At 40.7% G+C, this 23,404-nt stretch overlaps 1 protein-coding gene across 4 annotated transcripts in view; it reads right to left on the bottom strand.

The window, feature by feature from the left end:
* Positions 1-7,888: 7,888 nt before the first annotated feature.
* The window catches only part of LOC137501824 (uncharacterized), a 41,017-nt gene continuing 25,501 nt past the window's right edge, over positions 7,889-23,404 (bottom strand). For all 4 annotated transcript variants that reach the window (XM_068228819.1, XM_068228821.1, XM_068228820.1 and 1 more), the window contains one exon: positions 7,889-10,819. In XM_068228819.1, coding sequence (XP_068084920.1) covers positions 9,477-10,805 — 1,329 coding nt within the window. In that variant the 5' untranslated portion in view covers positions 10,806-10,819 and the 3' untranslated portion in view covers positions 7,889-9,476. The remainder of the gene's footprint in view (positions 10,820-23,404) is intronic.

Here is a 23,404-nt window from a genome sequence, read left to right as displayed (position 1 = left end):
ATGATAGAGCAATCGTTGAACTGACAAGAATCCTAAACAACATTTGGGAAGAGGAGAAGCTGACAGATGAATGGACATCAGCGTTGATACACCCACTTCACAAGAAAGGAGACAAGACTGATGTTAACAATTACAGGGAAATATCGCTACTACCAGAGGCATACAAGTCCTTTTCAAAGGCACTGATACATAGAGCAGAAAATCAATTGGAACCACGAATTGAAGAGTATCAAGGAGGTTTTACAAAGGGCAAATCATGTGCAGAACAGATCCTGAACCCATCAATCAATCAATCAATCAATCAATCAATCAATCAATCAATCAATACTGATCTGCATTTAGGGCAGTCGCCCAGGTGGCAGATTCCCTATCTGTTGTTTTCCTAACCTTTTCCTAAATTATTTCAAAGAAATTGGAAATATATTGAACATTTCCCTTGGTAAGTTATTCCAATCCCTAACTCCCCTTCCTATAAGTGAATATTTGTCCCAGTTTGTCCTCTTGAATTCCAACTTTATCTTCATATTGTGATCTTTCCTACTTTTATAAACGCCATTCAAACTTATTCGTCTACTAATGTCACTCCACGCCATCTCTCCGCTGATAGCTCGGAACATACCTCTTAGTCGAGCAGCTCTTCTTCTTTCTCTCAATTCTTCCCAACCCAAACATTGCAACATTTTTGTAACGCTACTCTTTTGTCGGAAATCACCCAGAACAAATCGAGCTGCTTTTCTTTGGATTTTTTCCAGTTCTTGAATCAGGTAATCCTGGTGAGGGTCCCATACACTGGAACCATACTCTAGTTGGGGTCTTACCAGAGACTTATATGCACTCTCCTTTACATCCGTACTACAACCCCCCTAAACACCCTCATAACCATGTGCAGAGATCTGTACCCTTTATTTACAATCCCATTTATGTGATTACCCCAATGAAGATCTTTCCTTATATTAACCTAAAGTTACCAGAACCTTACCAGAAACAGAAAAACAATTCGTGTTCATATTTGTGGACTTCAAAAAAGTCTATGATTTCGTAGAAACGGAAACAATGATCCATATCCTAGAAGAAATGGGTCTAGATAGGAAGACAAGATAATTCATTAAACAGACAGTGACTGGCACAACATTCAAGGTCAAGTTCAGAGGAATCCTATCGGAATCTTTTGGGATTCAAACAGGAGTCAGACAGCGAGAAGGACTATCACCTCTTCTATTCAATCGTGTTCTTGACAAAGTGATTAGAGAGTGGCGCCGCAAATGCAAGACATAGACGGTGTACGAATGGGAGGAAAGTACAAAAGAATTGGAGTTGACTGTTTAGCCTCCGCGGATGGTATTGTAGTTCTGTCAGAGTCAGTAGACACAAAACCAAATTGCCCAACTCCCGTAAGAAGCAAGTAAGGCAGGCATACGGATCTCCTTCGAGAAGACACAATACGTGACCAACATCAAAACAACACCCAGATGGATGACAGTTGAGAGAGAAAGGATTCAGAAAGTGGAGAAATTCAAATATCTGGGACAGTGATAGACAATAACCTGTCAGAAAAAGAGGCACTGCTATCGAGAATCAACAGTATAAACTTGGCATATAAACCAACCATGAACACTTACAGCAAGAAGAATGTCTCGATCAATGCAAAATTCAGACACTACCAGAAAGTGATCCGCCCGGAGGATTTATATGCTGCTGAATGTTTGAACCTGATAAAGGCAGGATTCGTCAAGAAGCTGGAGAGAAAGATTTTGAGAAAGATAGTGGGATAGTGTCCTTCAGACATATCTACAGAATGAACCCGAGAAGACTGACCAATCAGATAACTTTTTGAGGTCAGGTGAAGAAGGACCTTGATGACATGCTATAGGGCATAGGAAAAATCCCGTCCAATAACCACAGGCCGTAATAAAGGGGATCAGAACAATATTATTACCGAAAAGAAGAAGATTAGGCCCATTAAACAACAAGCATCATCATCAACATCATTATCAAGAACGAGAAGAAGAAGACTAGTATTAATCGTATGGCATCAGCTATTGTGATGCAGACCTTCTGAAGGGGTGACATCTAGACGGCCTGCCTACCAATATCGATATTCCGATTGTGCTGCTATCTAGCAACGGAAACGTAATTCTTCTGGAACGAATACTACGCCTGAGTTTATTTAATTTTGTCGGGAGACACGGAATGCGCCACCAGAGAGTTTTAACATGACATCAACAATGACATGGAGTGCCAAGATTTTTGAACGTCCTTCACAAATCGACTACTTCAGACGGTATCAAACTCGGGAACTAGGGATCATTAGTCGTGCACTACCACTGATCCACTGAAGTAGCTTTTAGTTAGAACAATTAAAATGAGGATGGAAACCAACCTCCTAACTCGCAATGTTCGTCCAGAGTCAATTTGTGGGGGTGATACGTAATATATACATATCGGATGGGATCTCCACGGTCGATCTGTTTGATCTCAATTTTATATTTTACTTTCAGACAACGATAGGATTGAAGTAAGTATTGCATTCCTATAAACTGTTGCCCTCTGGTTTTGAAGGATCTCGACGGTTCATGCTAACTTCTTTTTCAAAATGTGCCATCTTCTACTGAAGAATCGCGACCCACATGGCGATCTTGAATTTGGATGCAGCGACGTGAAACAGTAGGGTGTTGGTGGTGATATGGTGCTCAATCCGTACCAATCCACGGGATTCTTCAGTCACAGAGTTCGTCGTCTGACAAATCTTCTACGTACTTTTATCCTTCTTTGTGCAACAAGTTGCAGGATTCTGTACTTACCATTTATTCACGGAAATCAGGTCCCTCATGATGAGAGGGAGGGAATTAGATGACCTAACAGGAGAGATTGCGAAAGAGAGGATTTTGACATTAATACGCTGTAAAGGTTTAGTAAGAGAGGAACCGGATCGTGTACTATGGTGGTGATTTGATGAGAGGAATTTAAAGTCTAAAGAAAGGTAATTTGGTTAACCTGAATTGCGTATTCTGTGGAAAAGGGTTAGTGAGTGCTGTTTACGACGGTCTTGCACTCGAAGACGTGACAGTTTCCTATAATAAGGTGTTATGTTACTATCGTAACTAGACCTCGGAATTTTAGGTGCTAATTTTGTTTATTTTAAGTGCCTAGAATAGGCTCTCAAATGTGAAAAATAGGTTCTTAGGCAGCTCCAGTTTTAAGTATTTTAATAGGCATTTATAAATTAGATAATATTTTTATTTTGCTAAATTTATAATAACTCTTTAGGAGGCAATATTAATTATAAATCACTCACCTACTTGCTGCAGTGTAATTTTACCGTCCTATTTGAAGTGAGGAAACTCCTGTAACCTTGTAATTTAAAGACGACTTCGAAACTGACACTTCTTGTTTTCACTTATGACACAGACTACGGGCGTGTACAGCGGGACGAGGTTCTTAAGGAAAGGACTTCCGGGTAGTGTGGTTTACAGATTTCCGATTTTAAAACTTTGTTTGAAAAGTATTCCAAGATACTGAAAATGAGTTTCACTGAATAAATTAAAAGCATTTTTCTCATCTATTAGGGTTATCGGAAAGGAATTACAGGAATATAGGCAAATGTAAGTTCTAACTTCAATTTAGGCATTTTTGGACTCTATAGGACCACTGTGTCTAACCTTATAAATACAACTTAATTTCAAGTTCTCTCTTCAGGAACAAAGTAGGTTTTTGCCTTGATGCAGGTGTAATAGACTGGTATAACTTGAAAACTATATCCTGTAACCCATGAGTAAATAATTCAAGTATCGAGCTCGAATTATTATTATTATTATTATTATTATTATTATTATTATTATTACTATTATTATTATTATTATTACTTGTGATGTACATCCACTTATTAGTATTAGTATCAGTGTTATTGACAATCGCATTATTTGTGAGGTTATGTCATGAAACAAGTGATGAGTGAACGGGAGGCATATAAGCACGCCTGCCGGCCAACCGATGAGAGAAACTCACTGTATTTACCACTGTACCAAAGGACCCTAAAACTAGGAAGAAATGGATTTTGGCGTGCCGAAGAAGTGTCAGTGATATATCGGAGAAGTCTACAGTTTATTGCCGTGAAGGTCAATATAAGTTGAATATGTTTGAACTTTTAATCACTTTTCCATGTCCGTCCTTCTACTGATGGAACATCGAATATGAATCTATGATTTCTAAAAGAGTTAGTGGATTTATGAAACAAACTGAATGCTTAAATTAAATCTTGGAATAAGAAAGATGATTTTATTAATGCTGATTATTGAAATATTTTCCAAATCTAACCTAAGATTTGGTCATCCATGTCAAATTAATAAACCTAAGGGTTTATGAATCAAACTGAGAGCTCTAATTATATTAATTTATCTTAGCATGCCACATTTTATTATTTATTTATTTATTTATTTATTTATTTAGTTATTTATTTATTTATTTATTTATTTATTTATTTATTTACTGAAAATATTACATTTTTAAACAACTTCAGGCTATAACAGCCAGCTTAATAATTCACATTTATGGATTTTAAAAGCATTTATTTTTTAAATAGTGCAATAATCCTAGCCGATTTTTAACATACCATGTTACACGCACGGTTGTCTATGTTATTTTAATATTATTAATGTGTAACGGCTTATTATCTAAGTAAATACGGAGGCAAGCATGTTATTAGTATGCCAATTTCAAATATATATCCGGGTTATAATAATTAAGTTATCCATTTCGAGTATGTATTTTTAAAATTATATATATTAGTGGTATGAAGCAGACAGCCTTTTCTGGCACATCTCAACTTAGCCTACTTGTGTAATCTTGGGCAATACCATGAACATGAATAACCGGGTAAAAAGAGTCACGTGCATGTGATGAAAACAAAACGGAAAATTTGGCAGGCTGGGCTTATCCAAGCACCTGATTATGAAAAGGTGGGATTATGGAACGGAACAGATTTCGTTTTGAGAGAAGCAAAACAGGCGAATAGCAAGGACACAAATACGTAGGAAGTGTTAGTCTGAGAGGGATTGTTGATTATGAATCAGAAGACGCATGCCGCTACTCATTTTGTTCGGTGGATACTATACTTACTCTGTGTTGATAGGTCTCTCGGTCCGTACCCATTAGTTGTGTACCATGACCAGGGCCGAATTTAAATACTGCAACGCCTGTGGGCCCAAATAATTTTGCGCTCCCCTCCCTCTTCCTTAAACGTGATAAGACAAAATTGCAATTACTATTCAAAAGCCAAAAATAAGGGCAATCGTTTGATTTAAAAATACTAGATACTCTTCACGATTTCCACTTACAGTTCCAACAGCAGACTAATGGAAACACAACTAAACCGCAACTCATCAAAGTTTTCTGTGCCGCTCCCATCATTTTTATTTTCGTCATTGTATGAGAGGGAGTTGTTTTAGTTATACTGCGGTTTGATTCCTGTGGAAAAAGTCTAATTTTGGTGTTTGGGAGAATTCACTTTCCCTCCTCTCCTTCTTTTCTGCTAATCTGCGATCATTTGAGCCACTTACCGTAATATTTTTCGACAATCCATGTTGTGTACGTAACACGAAAAACGCTCAATAAAACTTTCAAAAAATGAATAAAAATTGCTTTCACTTTCATGGACTTTTCATGGCGCTGATTCACCGCCCACTTGACTGAGTTGCAGCCCGAGGTCTTCTTTATACCCGTACGCAGAAGCGAGGGGGCTGTATTTCAACATTGTGGTGATATTTATAATATTATTCGCGACAGCTTTCACATAAGCAGAACGACAGTTCCGAAATTCAGTGCGTGCATTATAAAACCTCGTTTTCAAACTACTATACCTTTTCATTTTTTCCGCCGCATAAATTTGCCGCCCTGGATCGGCGGTTACAGAGTGGGCTTCGGCTGGTCCAACAGCTCTGCACTCCGACCGACCAACCGAGCCGAGGAGGGGTGGCCGCGGATCTGCATTCTGGAGACGGAGGGGGGCTGTTCCACACCGTCAGCTGTCCTGCGAATTGTTTTCCGCGGTTTTCCATTCTCCTGCACCAATGCGAATGCCGGGACAGTTCCTAGTATAGGCCACGGCCGCTAAACCCCTCACAATCTCCGTACATCTTCTTCACGGTAACAAATCTCCTGGCCTGAGAGACGGCGTTTCTGTCTAGGAGGCCCGCCGCCCCCTTCAGGGATGGAATGAAAACCTTTTAGTAGTAGTTGTCGCCCTGGTCCCGGGCTCGTAAGGCCCATGTCTAAATATGACTCTGACCATGACTGTTGTCAGTGTATTGTGTTGCCAGTCCGATGTTGATGAAGTTTGAGTGAGTATATTTATTGTACCAGTGCTGTAAAGTAAGGGATAGACTGTGGACTGTCTGAATTCGATCGCACAAGAACTATCGTCAGTCTATCGGGCTATGTTGGAGTAGCTCGATAACTATTAACAAATACATCAAATTAGGTGGCACTTTATGACAGCGGTGACTAGGAGGACAGAGATACACTCGCTATAGCAGGGCGCGAATTTGGAGACATATCGTCGAAGGGTGGTCTAACTGAGAATGGCTCTGGAGCTCCAGAACATGAGGCCTCAAATCCAGGCACGGAAGCAGGAAACTATGGGAGTGAGTAACCATCTATTCTAAAGGTGGGAACTCACACAAGGTTGTGCCTTAAGTAACGCCACGGCCGTTTCTTTCCCACTCCTAGCTCTTTCATATCCCATCGTCGCCATATCCCTAGCGGTGCGACGTAAACCAAAGTGTAAAAAAGAAATGAAAAAGGCGGGAAGAAAATGAAGAATAATGTGTTGCATTAGGATTGTTCTGATTCTTACAGAAAATTGTAAATACTAATTCGTAAAATTTTACATGATCTTGTTTCTTAATACTGTATATAGATGTATTAGAGTCAAACAGTTAATTACATTTATTTATGGTAGCCTTGTAACCATGCTTCTACCATTTCCTAACGTTCGCAGGGGATAGTAGGTAAGGTCCAGTCAGCAGAGTACAAGTTTTGCAATTCTGTGAACACGATCTGAGTATCTTTTATGTTCTACCATTTATTATAATTATTATTATTATTATTATTATTATTATTATTATTATTATTATTATTATTATTATTGTTCTAAACTGAGGAATCCTATGCTAAACTCTGGCAACCCGTGCGTTCAGTCTGGGCTTGTATTTTTTTCAATTACATTTCTGCCTTCGTTTTGCCACAGGAAAATTTTACAGCTGAATCTGCGAATATACCCATATAATGATAACTGAGGCAAAAATATCCTACCAAGGGAGATGTTCAATAAATTTCCAATTTCTTTGAAATCCTTTAGGAAAAGGCTAGGAAAGCAACAGATAGGGAATCTGCCACTCGGGCGACTGCCCTAAATGCAGATCAGTATTGATTGATTGATTGATTGATTGATTGATTGATTGATTGATTGATTGATTGATTGATTGATTGATTGATTGAATATCAAAGATAATAATCAAAACAATGTGTTTCTACGGAGGGTAGGTTGTCTGACTGATTTTTTTAACCCTTCCCCTCTCATTTTGAGATCAGTTTTCCGAATCTTCGCTCTCATGAATAATAAACGTCCAGATTTTTTTTAACAACAGCTGATGCATAGTACAATTGCTGGTAGAGCTTCAAGCAGTACTGGGCGGGGTCGTCACACCTCGCCGCTTTCGTCAGAGGATGTTTTACTCGCCTTGTGGAAAGAGACTTTTAAATGTTTATTTAACGATAGGAAACAAAGCAAATCATCACAATGCAATATGGTTTCCTGCTATTTTATGCGCGTACTTCTAAAAAAAATGAAAATTATGCATTTTCCCAATTGAGCGTAGTCTGAGTCAAGTCGTTCAAGAGTTTACTTACACATTTTATTAGAAATAAAAGTAAGTATTTTCACAAATACTACAGGAACCGACTGAAACTGACCCACTAACAAGAAGTAAAACTTCAAATGCTCAATAATCAGATTACTGAATTCAACTCTCTGATTTGCTGATCTGGGGCCTGTTCCATGAACGAACTTTGCAACTTTTCAACTTTGCACTTTTCACTTTTCAATTCTTGTAAAGTGCAAAGTCTTTCTGTTCCACCATGAACTAGGCTGTACTTTTCAATTTCTTCGCAAAGTGAAAAGTCTTTGCGAATGAGTGATCCGATCGAGTTTATTCCATGAGCAAACTGTATAGGCCTAATACTCTATGATTTTAATGCTTTACTTTTCGCGGCGAACTTGGCGGTATAATTGTCGTACCGTTAAAGTTTTTATCATGGGAAAGAAAGGTTATTATAAGAAGCTGGCTGTGGTGGAAGTTGTCAAGGAGAAACATGACATCCTTTTTTGACAACTTTAAAGATAACCTCTCAAATGATGACACACATCAATGTTAACGAGAGTACCGTCAACACATATAAACACAGAAGGACATTCACCCTTCATTAGAAATCCCGTCGCTATATTAAGCGGATTATCAGGCCAACGTACTGTTAGGAAATATTACATTTACTATAACATCTACGACTTTGGTAACAGTTCTGCAAATAATTGATTTTGATGTCCCATGCATTGCTGTTACACAGTACAGCTGGGCACAATTTACTAAAAATTGTAAACATATAAGAATTTGTTCTTTTTCGGAAAGGAATTTACTTCTTTATGTTTCAATAAATGACCGATCATTTCTAGAATATAGTCAGCCTCTATTGGGATAATACGAAATCAGTCGCGATATTACGTCGAAGTGAGGTTATGAAAATTAATCCTGTCTTTGGACGTTCTATTATTGGATTCTGCATCACTGTCCTCACTTGATGCTAACAAAAGCTCACGTCGTAACGTGTTTATATGACTAAACCAAATTCTACGCCGAGAAACTAATGTACATACTTGTTAATTAACATATGAAAAGGGAATCATCTCTTTGCAAGATTTATGAAAACTTTTCACTTCATTTCTTTGCACTTTGCATTTCTGTAGCAATGGAGGAACATAACAGGCTTGAAAAGTGAAAAGATTTCTAACTTTTCACTTTTCACTTTGCAAGCTAAATCTGAAAAGCGATGGTGGAACAAAATCTGAACTGAAAAGTTGCAAAGTTCGTTCGTGGAATAGGCCCCTGGAACTGTTGGCACAAAGCGATCATGGAGTTGGCCGTTTTTTGCAATGGAAAGTACATACTGCAACGCAATGTTAACACATTTTTGATCGCTTTACGTAGTAAAGCATGTACATAAAAATGCTACTAAAACAATATTTAACTCATATTTCTGCGAAAAAATGGAAATGATTATGTTTGTAACCAGGCTACTCGCATAAACAAATACATAAATGAACCACAAAACAAGAAGATATAATAAATGATCAATGTGTTAGTGAATAAGCATATAATAGTTTATTCTATCATGAATAAAGTAAAATGTTCAGCCTTTTGTTGACGTTAATCCTGATTCACACTCTCGTATAAATGATTCACATTTTGTCTGTAGTTGTCGTCTGATATATCCAAGTCTGTGACAATGGTATTATGACAACAAGTGCATCGCCCACTACTGTTACAGGAAATGTAGGACTGTCGACAGTGTACGGGTTGCAAATTGTGCTTGTAAATGAGAAACTCAGGATGAGATTGTTTTGGCCTCTTCTTCTTCTTCCTCAACCGAGATACCACTACATAAACGATCAGGATGAGACTTACAAGCGCAAGAAGTACAGCCAATAGTATTATGACCGCCATCATATTTCCTGAAGTTGTACCCAGCACATAGTCCTGCTCCCTTGAACAAACACGAGTCAGAAAAACACTTGTTGACGTCGTCACTTCATTAGAAATGTTCCTCCTCTCGTTGGTCAAAGTCGGTGTCATTTGTGACAGTGTTGTTGTTGATGATGATGATGTCGTTGACACTGTTCGAGGAAATGGCTGCAGACATTGTGAACACTTGATGAGCCAATCTTCTCCTCTCAACTTCAGCGAACCTACACACGCATCACAACAGCACACTCGTCGAGACAACGTTAAGTTTTGTAAAGACGAAATATATGTGTCTGCAGGTGTAATGTTTAGTGGCAAATGTTCCGCTATTACTTCTAATACCGACGAGTTTTTAATGAATTTTAGGTCTGTGATCATATTTAGCGTGATATTCAAATATGTCAGATGTTTTAGTGGATAAAATATATTTCCACTCAGATAACTTAGTTTGTTCTCAGCAAGCCACAATCGACTAAGATTAGACATTTCAATGAAAGAGTCCTTGGGAATATAAGTAAGATTACATGACGTTAAATCTAAATGTTTAACAGAAGATGATCTAAGAAATGGCCCATTAGCTGGCAAAGTAAGCGGATTATTATCCAAATGAAGTCTCCGGAGTAATAAATTGTTTTTAAAAACATTCACTGGTAGACGTGTCAGGCTGTTATTACTGAGAAAAATGATAGTGATGTGCGATAATGAGCTGAAAGCATCTTCACTGATGGTGGAAATGCTGTTGTTGTTTGCCCACAAGGTGATGAGCTTAGGATGTTTCAGTAGAGTTTCTCTGTACAGGCTAGTAATGTTGTTTCCTGACGCATCCAACTGCGTACAATTTACACATCTCTCACTGTTTGGTGCTGTTATCATAGAACCTCCCTGAAAAACACACACTTTGTCGGAAGGTTTATGAGAGCGCCCACCTTCCACAAAGTAACACATCTTGCACAGTGCTGGATAACTGCTGAGCACCAAAACTGCGGTCACTACAAGCATTAACAGCAATCCCATGGCTGGCCACTCATCTGCAAAAAAAAATTTAAAAAAATAAAAAGTAAACACATTTCCATCAATAGGATTCGACTGTAATGCATTACACGTACCTTAACAACAACAACAACAACAATAATAATAATAATAATAATAATAATAATAATAATAATAATAATAATAATAATAATAATAATAATAATAATAATAATAATAACCAAACAGTAGTCACATTTATTTACGTCAAAAAAGGCATACGACTCTGTAGACCGGCAGACAGCGTTTAACGTGCAAGAAGAATTCCAAGTTGAAAAGAAAACAAAAGGATTGATCAAGCAAACATTGACTGACACAACATCGAAAGAAAAGTCCGACTTGTTGGCCGTACGGTCAGCGTACTGACCTTCGGTTTAGAGGGTCCCGGGTTCGATTCCCGGCCGGGTCGGGGATTTTAACCTTAATTGGTTAATTCCAATGGCACGGGGGCTGGATGTATGTGTTGTCTTCATCGTCATTTCATCCTCATCATGACACGCAGGTCGCGTACGGGAGTCAAATTGAAAGACCTGCACCTGGCGAGCCGAACCCGTCCTGGAATATCCCGGTACTAAAAGCCATACGACATTTCATTTCATTTCATTTCATCGAAAGTGAAGTTTTTAGGAGAAATTTCTGAACCATTTGAAATCAAGCCAGGAATCAGACAAGGGGATGGATTATCTCCCTTAGTTTAATTTAGTTTTAGAAAATGTGATTAGGATATGACAAAATGAAACTAAAGGTATCAGTATTGGTAGACGTATCCAAAATAAAATTCGCCTTAATTGTCTAGCATTTGATGACAACATTGCTATCCTATCAAACAGCAGACAGGAAGCAATCCAGTCTGTAAAAAAAACCTCCACAATAGGGCGAGTTGGCCATGCGGTTAGGGGCGCGCAGCTGTGAGCTTGCATCCGGGAGATAATGGGTTCGAACCCCACAGTCGGCAGCCTTGAAGATGGTTTTCTCTGGTTGCCCATTTTCACACCAGTCAAATGCTGGGGCTGTACCTTAAGTAAGGCCACGGCGGCTTCCTTCCCACTCCTATGCCTTTCCTATCCCATCGTCCCTATAAGACCTATCTGTGTCGCTGTGACGTAAAATAAAATTCTAAAAAGAAAACTCCATGAAATAGCAGCCAAATCAGGACTCCACATTTCTTATGAAAAGACAAAGTATATGGAAAGGACTAGATCAGTTTTCAACAGTCAACTATTAATCACCAAATATGGAAATATCGCTTAAGTAGACACATTTAAGTATCTAGGTGAAATTATTGAACCAACAGAGTTAAATCAGCAGCCTAACAAAGTAAGAATTGCCAAATTTCAAAGAGCATACAAAATTACTTGGAAGAGATAAAATAAAAGAACTATATCAAAAGAAGGCAAAATTACAACCTTATAACGCAGTAGTTAACACAGAAGAACTTTGTGCATCTGAAACTATTATAATAGGTGGCAAATCTCGAATAAAAATGATCGAGAAACAAGAAAGAATATTCATCAGGAAAATCTTAGGACCAAAATGCGAAAATGGAATTTGGATGAAAAAGAAACCAGTCACTGAACCAACTTTGACACCTTTCTTCGGTTACATTTTCACACTCTTGATCCCATGCTGCCAGAAGCTCCTCGTCGGATGCAAAACGTCGCCCTTTCAGCTTCATCTTCACTTCTGGGAAGAGTGGGAAGTCACGTGGGGCAAGATCAGGACTGTATGGAGGGTGATCAAACACAGTCAACCCTGATCTGGCAATAAAATCCATTGTTACATTGGTATTGTCGTGATACAAGAGCCAAGTGTTGAGCCGTGACCTTGGACAGAACTGCTTGAGAGCCTGGATGACCTGAGGCAGACAAGTCTCACTGTACCACTTCGCAGTAACTGTCCTTTGTGTTTCTAGCACAACTCGAGTCAGGATGCCCCGTTTAGTGAAGAGTATTGCAATCATACTTTTCTTCACTGACCTTGACTTTCGCACAGTCACAGGAGGAGTACCCTCATCTTCAAACAGCCACACCTTGTTCTGGGCTTTTTGTTGGGACATCGTAATAACAAAGCCAAGTTTTGTCACCTGTAACGATGCTATTGACGTTACGCGAAGTCCCATTTTCAAACTGTTTTAGCTTTTTTCGGCACCATTTCACTCGATGTGCCCTTTATTCCTCTGGAAGTGAAAGGGGCACCCAAAGGAAACAAACCTTTATAACATGGAGATGGTCGTGGAGAACTGAATGAATAGCTGGTGCAGGGATGTGGAGGGTCTCTTCTACCTGCCGAAATGTCAACCGCCTCTCTTGCTGCAACATTTTCCGCACAGCTTCAATGTTTTCCTCAGTCACTGATTCAGACGGTCGCCCAGAACGAGGATCGTCTTCAACCCCAAAATTTCCCCTCTGGAACTCTTTGTACCACCGGAAAATTGTTGTCCGATGTGGACAGTCTTTCCCCAACACAGGAGTCATTTCCTCCAGGCACTGGTCAATCGTTAATCCACGAGCAAAATTGTAGCGGATAATTGCGCGATATTCACCTTTAGACCACACTAACATATTAACTTGCTTTCAATCCCTCTGCTGGGTAACAAACTGGTGTGAAGGTCGCGCCTTGCTGTCTTCTAGACACCCCTATTTTCATCCCTCATCATGACAGGGGTGACCAGCTAACAGTTTTTTGCGTATTGCAAAACTTTCCTAGTGCCGTATGTATAGTCGCTCAAGAAAGGAATTGGTGCATGGTATTGCATTTCCTCGTATTTAATATGTTATCAGACAACTGTATTTATTAGTATCAAAATATAATGCAAACTTTATGTCTACAATGCCAGACCCTCATTCCTTTGTGAGCGACTCGTCTATGTCACAGAAATAAATCCACAATCTAATTCATAATTACAATTTGATTTACGTGGCACCGACACAAATAGGTCTTATGGCGACGATAGGATAGGAAAGAGATAGAAGTGAAGAGGAAGCAACCGTGGCCTTGATTAAGGCACAGCCCCAGCATTTGCCTGGTGTGAAAATGAGAAACCACGGAAAACAATCTGACAGTGGGATTCAAAACAACTATCTCCGGAATACAAGGTGACAGCTACGTGACCCAAATCACGCGGCCACTTGCTCGGCGCACAATGTAATCTAATTAGTCTAATCTAATCTAACCTACTGCCACTGCAAATCTGCAGATATCAGAAACTCCTCTGATTTATGGCCCTTTGTTTCCTAACTGACTGTAAATGATCTAGGAGAATGAGAATGCTCATGTATACAGAATGTTCCCAAACATTTGAAAAGTATCGATAGGTGGAAAGTAAACCCAAAAACAACACAAAATATCCCTATGAACGTATGTCCTACGGTCAATCGTTTAAGAGTTGTACGGGAAGTATTAGTAGGTCCTATGTCGAGTAGCTGTCGTCATGTTGGTTTACCAGCAGGGATACTTTGCATTCTAAGACACGAAGTCTTCAAAACCCCACTATGCGCCTGAATGTAAACCTGAACACGACACCTGACTGATTGCTGAACACGTTCAAATGGTCGGTAGATGCAGAGTGGGTCTCGGTCCATAAGTGACCACGGCTGGTCCGTGGTCTGACCGGCCAACCAAGCAGAGGAGGGGTGGCCACGGCTCCACCGTAGCTCTACGCATCTGCAATCGGGAGAAGGGACAGGGCTAGACTTCACGGCTAGTCCCAACCGTCGGCTGTCCTGAGAATGCGTTTCCATTGTTTTCCATTCTCCTGCACTAAGGCGAATGCTGGGACAGTTCCTAGTATAGGCCACGGCCGCCAACCCCCTCACCTTCTCCGAGCATCTCCTTCGCCGTAACAAAATCTCACGGCCTGAGAGACGGCGTCACCGTCTAAGAGCCGCCCCCCCCCCCTTCAGGGGAGGAAAAACATTTTAGTAGTAGTAGTAGTAGTAGGAGGAGGAGGAGGCTTAGTACGTTCAAATACTCCAGGCATCGATGGCAACCTTATTCCACACCCTGACGGAGTACTGCAACGTCCGTAACGGCATGCCCAAATACGTATAATCCCCACATTCCAGCTAGTTACTAAAACAAGTGCAGCATCCGGGAGACAGTGGGTTCGAACCCAATTGTCGGCAGCCTTGAAAATGGTTTTCCGTGGCTTCCCATTTTCACACCAAGCAAATGCTGGGGCTGTACCTCAATTAAGGCCACGACCGCTTGCTTTCCACTCCTAGGTTTTTCCTATCCCATCGTCGCCATAAGACCTATCTGTGTCGGTGCGACGTAAAGCAAATTGTAAATAATAATAATAATAATAATAATAATAATAATAATAATAATAATAATAATAATAATAATAATAATAATAATAATAATAATGGTACCGGGCGGTACACCTCCACGCCGCTAATTTAAAATTTGCGCCAGTTGAAACTCCTCTGCTGGAGGAAGTCTGAACTTTATCTCCGGTATTAATTTTCAAGTTTCTCAGAAGATGTCACTACTTGGAAATTTTGGAGTTTTTGAACTGTGTCACTTTTGATGTATTTTTGTTTTACCTGTAGTAAGAAGTGTGAACTTTCTCTTCTAGAGGACACTACTGAAAAACTACAATGGTGCACCCTAGTGCGATGTGAAAGAACTGTTTTTTGGAGAAATTTTTATTTCAAAAGTTTGTTTCTTGTTAAATTTCTTTCTGTTATTGTTTAAGTTGGCTGTATACCCCTCTCTTTCCCCTTGTTTTGTATTTAGCCAATCCCGAATTTCTTTAATTAATTTCTGACCAATCTGATGTATCTTCCCCCAACTTGAATATGCTGCTTATCCTCTTGGAATGCAGCGCCGAGCAGCACCTTTTATAACTCCAACAAATCTGTCATAGTTATTAAAGGTTGGCTTAATCCATCTTATATTTGCATCAGTTTGTTCTTTAAATTTTTTCCAATTAGCTTTTTTAAAGTTCCATCTCATTAGAAAGCTTGACTCATCAAAGCCAGCTGGCAGGCAGCACCTTTTATAACTCCAACAAATCTGTCATAGTTATTAAAGGTTGGCTTAATCCATCTTATATTTGCATCAGTTTGTTCTTTAAATTTTTTCCAATTAGCTTTTTTAAAGTTCCATCTCATTAGAAAGCTTGACTCATCAAAGCCAGCTGGCAGGCAGAAGCTGAGTGTTAACATTAATGATCTAGCCAAACACATGATCTCTATCTCAAAGATCAATAGAGATAAACAAGTTGTTAGGGAAATCCGGTCAGCACTGAAACATAAAAAGCAATTAGCAAAACAACAGTCATCCCAATTCTCTTGTCCTTTCACAAGAGAGGAAACCCTAGAAGGCATCAAGAACATAAAATCCGGGAAAGCAGCAGGTATAGACGGCATCTATCCTGAATTCCTGCAACATCTTGGACCTGCAACAATCACTTGGCTCACCAAATTCTTCTCCAATATTTTGGAGACAGGTAACCTTCCTTCACTATTCAAGAAGACCAAAGTAATAATGATCTTGAAACCCAACAAAGACCCTCTGAGAGTGGAAAGCTACAGACCCATTGCACTGCTAAGTGTTACTCTAAAGCTCCTGGAAAGACTAATATACAATAGGATCTCAGAAACCATCAATAATCTCCTTCCCACAGAACAAGCTGGCTTCAGACCTGGAAGAATTTGCGCTGACCAAATTTTTGCATTGACCTCTCATATTGAAAATGGATTTGAGAATCGGAAGATTAGTATGGCTGTCTTCTTAGACTTATCAGCAGCCTATGATACTGTCTGGCGAGAAGGGCTTCTGCTAAAACTTATCTCTGCCATCCCCTGTGTCAAGCTTACTAATCTCATTGGCAATATGATTAGCAACAGAAACTTTCAGATCTTTTCGGATGATGCAGTAAGCAAAACCTACAAACTGAATGATGGACTTCCACAAGGATCTGTTCTGGCACCCTTACTTTTCAACCTCTATACTGCTGACTTACCAGCAACTAAGTCCAGGAAATTTATTTACGCAGATGATATACTACTGGTTAGCCAAACACCAAGTTTTCCAGAAGCTGAACAAATTCTTACAGCAGATCTAGAAAAGCTAGATACATACTTCCAAAAGTGGTGTCTCCGTCCAAATCTCCAAAAGACTGTTGTATCTGTGTTTCATCTCAGAAATAAATTTGCCAACTACAAGCCTTCAATAACATTCAGAAATCAATCCTTACAACACTGTCCCTTCCCAAAATATTTAGGTGTCACATTAGACAGATCCCTAACATATAAACATCATATTAACAACACAGCCGCCAAGATTAAAAGTCGGAATAATATTCTTCAAAAATTAGCCGGCACATCTTGGGGCGCAAACAACCAAGTGTTGAGATCTACTGCTCTAGCTCTTTGCTATTCAGTTGCTGAATACTGCGCTTCAATTTGGCTGAACAGTGCTCATACTGCGAAGATTGATGCTCAACTAAATCAAACAATGCGCATCATAACCGGTTGTATTCGCTCTACAAACGTGGCCTGGCTGCCTACACTCAGTAATATTCCTCCGCCTTGCTTAAGAAGGTCTGAAGCTCTTCTAAAACTGTGGAAGAAGACCAGCCAGGACTCCAACCTCCCCGTTCACCAGGATATTACTCAACCTGCCCCTCCTCGACTTAAGTCTAGATCTCCACCCTGGCGCACTGCACTTACACTGGAAGAATCTGGGTTCTCCATCACGAACGCCTGGTTACACCAATGGCAGCAGTCTTCTGTTCCCAATCAACATCTTGTGACTCTACCTCATGTTCAACCTCCTGGATTCCATCTACCTAGACGTCAATGGAGGACTCTAAACAGGATAAGAGTCAATCAAGGAAGATGCGGCTATACGCTTTATAAATGGGGCTGGCAGAAGTCTTCTGGGTGTGATTGTGGAGCTACCTCACAGACCATCCACCACGTAATTGCCGAGTGTCCACGGAGAGCATTTCAAGGTCCTTTGGAGGACATTCATAACGCAACTGAGGAGGCCTTGAAATGGATCAATGGACTTGATTTGGAACTATAGGCTTCTGCTTGTATATATTGTGTATATATTGTATACTTATTTATATAATCTATCTGTGCACATCATACGATAAATAAATAATAAATAATCCCTAACCAATAAAGTTTTGGTGGGAGGGTGTTCTCATTCCAAAAACGCCTCGAACCTTCCGCGAGAGTATCTAAACTGCTGATTTTTGGGTCTCTGCGCCACTTCTGTTCCATCTTTTAGTGTGTAAAGTACATAGCAGGGGGCGGGAAGCGCCTCTTTCTTCGGCAGCAGTCAACAACAAGGTAATGGCCGATTAATAACTTCTTTCCTTGCTAGCTCAGCAGTTTAACTCTCGGGGCGGGTCCGAAGTTTTTCCATAATGTAACCTTCCTTAAAATGTAAAGACACTTAGTATCTATTCTATCTTTTAAACTGCATATCGGGATAGAGAGTGCTTAACCCTCTCGAGCTCCCACTCATAGTATTTTGAGGTGAACTTATTTTTTTCTCAACTTATTCTTCTTTAACGTAATGTCAATTGTTCCTTTCTAAAGTCACCTCTTTAGTATGGGATTAGCCCTTGCATTAATGGCCTAGTGCCAAGTAGGTTTTAAACAAATGTATTAGGAGTGCAGGTCGCCTCCTCTCAATTGGTTATTTTTGAGGTCATGTAATTAACCTTTTTCTCACTTAATAGGCCTCAGTAGGTTGGGTATTTTGCCCCTGTGTCTATGTCCTTAGAGGACAACTTGAAGGTGGAGTTTGGTGTGGCCTTTGATAGGCTTAAAGTTGAGAGCGGGTGGCTCTTTCCTTGAAAATTGATGGTTGTATGCCTCGTGGAGGCTTTATGGTGTAATTTTGGAGCAAGTGCTCCTGGGCATGAATGGGGTTTTCTGCCCCTCTGTGAAAAACTTATTTTGGAGTAAAGTTGGGCTAATTGCCCTAGAAGTGTGAATTCGGGGCTCGAAGCCCAAATCCTGTAAATTCTGTAATCGCACCTTTGTTGCCTTGCTACTCTGTACCTGCCATGCTTGTTATTTCTTAATTTTGAAAAGAAAATATAACCTTGTTAAATTTTAAATTCACTTTAATTTCGTAGCCTGAGACCTGTTCACCCCCCGCACCTTCTTTCACCTCTACCTACCACAAAAACACGGTAATAATAATAATAATAATAATAATAAAGTTGGCGGTAGGCTATCATTACTGTAACAGCCGCAGGGTTTCGAGGGTTTCGTAGACTTATTAAAGTGATTATATTTTATTCTATACAACTGACCACGATGTATTCACAACGACAGCTAACTTCCAACTTAGCGTGCGAGTCGACACAGCGCCATCTTATAACAGAGTATGACCGAGAGATTTGGTCGGGCGGTTAGGGGTGTGCAGCTGTGAGCTTCATGAAATAGCGCCTCAAAGTAAAGCAAAATTTGTGCTAAATATGTATCGTCACACGCATACTCTGTTATAAGATGGCGCTGGTGTGAAAATGGGAAACCACGGAAAACCATCTTCAGGGCTGCCGACAGTCGCGTTCAAACCCAATTATCAACCGAATGCAAGCTGATAGCTACGTGACCCAAACCGCGCAGTCACTTCTTCGGTTAGCCCAGTTTTACCGCCGGATGCCTGTCCTGATGCTAACCCTATGTGGAATAATTGATTCACTATTGCGAGCTACAGCCCCCAAACTAGATAAATGAAGCACAGTTAAAATCCCCACCTCAAGTCGGAATTGAACTCGGTGTTCCCTGAATAGAAGGCCACTACGCTGATTGTTCAGCCAATAAGTCAGACTGTTTAAAAATACTGTTCTACACACCTGTGTAATGTTGAGGAATAGTCTACATTACCAGAAACAGATGAAATGGAACATTTGGCTGCGTCTTTTGTCATATGAATTGCTTCAATTATATTAAAAATTGGTAGAAGTAAAATTTAAAATATTATTTGTCCACCACGGCCACTGCCACTGCCACTGCGGTGTAGTGTGTAGTGATTAGTGTGATTAGCTGCCACACCCGGAGGCCCTGGTTCGATTCCTAGCTCTGCCACAAAATTTGAAAAGTGGCACGAGGACTGAAATGGGGTCAACTCAGCCCCGGGAGGTCAAATCAGTAGAGGGGGTTCGATTTCCACCTCAGCCATCCTTGAAGTGGTTTTTCATGGTTCGCACTTCTCCAGGCAAATGCCGGAATGGTACCTAACTTAAGACCATGGCCAATTCCTCCCCTCTTCCCTGTCCGTCCCTTCCAATCTTCCCATACTCCCACAAGACTTCTGTTCAGCATAGCAGGTGAGGCCACTTGGGCGACCAAATGTCTCACGCTCCAGGACACTGTACTTGAGGCGGTAGAGGGATATCTCGCTGAGTCCGGGGGAGAAACTAAACCTGGACAGTAAAATGATTAAATAAACAATCTAATATTTAGTTACGAGCCGTTCAAAATATTTTATCATTTTCTGGTGTCACATCATGGGAAACTTAAGTACACACCGTTTAGAAAACACGTATGGCAGAATTATTTTGGCTTTTTCTTTTCGAAACCTTCTATCTATCCTAAAATTTTATTCAACCAGAAAATAATAGAAATTGACCATACTCAATTTTAATCTCCAGGCCGGCCGGGAATCGAACCCGGGTCACTCGGAACCGAACGACCGTACGCTGACCATGCAGCCAGAGAGCTTGACCTTGCGTGACTATTATTAATTTTAATTGTAGCGCTCAAACCATGGCAAGAGCCAGGGGCGTAAGTTTAGGGCCTGCGGAGTCTGGAATGCAGGCCTTGAAGGGGCCCCGAAAACTCTCTGCAAATATATATATATATATAGGCCTATATACGCTACAGTAGGTCTACAACCGCCCCCGTGGTGTAGGGGTAGCGTACCTGCCTCTTACGCGGAGGCCCCGGGTACAAAATTTGAAAAGTGGTACGATGGCTCCACTCAGCCTCGTGAGGTCAACCGAGTAGAGGTGGGTTCGATTCCCACCTCAGCCATTCTCGAAGTGGTTTTCCGTGGTTTCTCACTTCTTCTCCAAGCAAATGCCGGGATGGTACCTAACTTAAGGCCACGACCGTCTCCTTCCCTCTTCCTAGTCTATCCCATCCGATCTTCCCATCCCCCACAAGGCCCCTGTTCAGCATAGCAGGTGAGGCCGCCTGGGCGAGGTACTGGTCCTTCTCCCCAGTTGTATCCCCGACACAAATTCTCACGCTCCAGGACACTGCCCTTGAGGCGGTAGAGGTGGGATCTCTCGCTGAATCCAAGGGAAAAACCGACCCTGCAAGGTAAACAGATTAAGAAAGAAAGAATGAAAGAAGAAAATTGATACCAAAATATCATATTTTAGTTAGGAACTTATACTTTGTTGATGTGTAGCGCACCGGAGATCGTGTTATGCACAAATTTTGTTGAACAATTAATTTATGTCACACATTACGACAACAAGAAGTTGGTGTCAGTCAGTCAACTCAGTTTCGAACGAGCTCTCTTTGCGCGAAGTTAGTAATACACTAAACTTATCAGTTGTGGGATTTGATATTTTTTGAACTTTATCTGAATAGTTTATGATTTAATTTTTGTGTTGTAATCGAATAAATTATTGTAACCGAGACTTCGGTATCGGTTACAGAGTATAGTTCTGTAGTTACTGAAAAATGAAAATAATTAGTAGTGGTGCATGGTTGACAGTTCAGTAGCTCAGCCGTTAAACCACGAAGGCAGTCAAATAAAACATATTAAACGTTATTTTTTAATAATCCTGCAATAATGAATAATCCCTCTGTTTATATAACTTGACAATATATTGCGTCCACCTCTGTGGTGTAGTGGTTAGTGTGATTAGCAGCTACCCCCGGAGGCCCGGGTTCGATTCCCGGCTCTGCCACGAAATTTGAAAACCGGTTCAAGGGCTGGAACGGGGTCCACTCAGCCTCAGGTTCAACTCCCACCTCAGCCATCCTGGAAGTGCTTTTCCGTGGTTTCCCACTTCTCCTCCAGGCAAATGCCGGAATGGTATCTAACTTAGGGCCACGGCCGCTTCCTTCTCTCTTCCTTGTCTATCCCTTCCAATCTTCCCATCCCTGTGCAAATCCTCTGTTTAGCATAGCAGGTGAGGCCGCCAATTGTATCCCCTACCCAGAGTCTGAAGCTCCATGACACTGCCCTTGATGCGGAAGAGGTGGGATCCCCCACTGAGTCCGAAGGAAAAACCGACCCTGGAGGGTAAACAGATAAATAAGAAGAAGACAATATATTGCATTACGTCTACCTGCTGAAATTAATTTAGATCACTTATTCACAGGTTTTTACATTTTATTTGAGGGGGCCCGATTTTTTATTTATGGCAGGCGGGTCCGTATCGCATTTGTTACGCCCCTGGCAACAGCGGCTTTGATGTCACCTTTTAACCTTTTCCAGTTTCTTCCCACGATGTTGCAGAGCTAGTCTGATTGTAGAATTAAAATCCCCTGCATCCATCACCTCACGCTCCCTTGCTGACATTCACATATCTGGCAAAAGCAAATGAGCTTATCTCCCTGCCGGTGGGGTGCAGATTGTGGGTGAGAAAGTGGAGATATCAAGCAATATCACTCAGGGCCAGAAATGTTTACCATATAAACAAAAGAAGTGAAATGCTGTGAGAATTACAATCATATTTATGAAATTTGCAACACAGTGAAGAAGGCTGAAATATATGTGAAACTGACTTATGGAAAAGAAAATGAAATGTTGTATGGCTTTTAGTGCCGGGATATCCCAGGACAGGTTCGGCTCGCCAGGTGCAGGTCTTTCTATTTGACACCTATAGGCGACCTAATAAGGATGAAATGATGATGAAGACAACACATACACCCAGCCCCCAGGCCATTGGAATTAACCAATTAAGGTTAAAATCGCCTACCCAGCCGGGAATCGAACCCGGGACTCTCTGAACCGGCCAGTACGCTGACCCTTCAGCCAACGAGACTTATGATAAATTGCACCAGCACAGTGGTAAAAGGAAAGTATAAGGATCAGCCACCTAACCCCACGAAAAATGTGTAAACTGCGCCAGAGGTAAAATTCGCCTTGGTTACTGCTAATTCTTATCCCGTCCGACTCATTGGCTGAATGGTCAGCGTTGAGGCCTTCGGTTCAGAGGGTCCCGGGTTCGATTCCCAGCCCGGTCGGGGACTTTAATCGCTTCTGATTAATTCTTCTGGCTCGGGGACTGGGTGTATGTGTCCATCCCAACACTCTCCTTATCATATTCAGACAACATACCACACTACCAACCACCACAGAACACGCAATAGTGATTACATCCCTCCATATAGGGTTGGCGTCAGGAAGGGCATCCGGTCGTAAAACAGGGCCAAATCCACATGTGCTACACCGTTCGCACCCGCAAACCCACAGGTATGGGAAAAGCGGTAGGAAAAGAAGAAGAGTATGTTGTACCATTTCCGTTAAACTCTATTGCAAATAAGCTGGAGCACTTACAATTTCACTTCTAATCAATTTAAAAGGCTTTTTAGAGTGTTCAGTGGAAAATTTTCTTAAATATTGTAATTGCCTTTGTAATT

This window comes from Anabrus simplex, chromosome 8 (genome assembly GCF_040414725.1).
Source record: "Anabrus simplex isolate iqAnaSimp1 chromosome 8, ASM4041472v1, whole genome shotgun sequence".
Taxonomy (NCBI): Eukaryota; Metazoa; Arthropoda; class Insecta; order Orthoptera; family Tettigoniidae; genus Anabrus; species Anabrus simplex.
The sequence above is the reverse complement of the archived record's forward strand: the minus strand, read 5'-3'. Positions and strand labels throughout refer to the sequence as shown.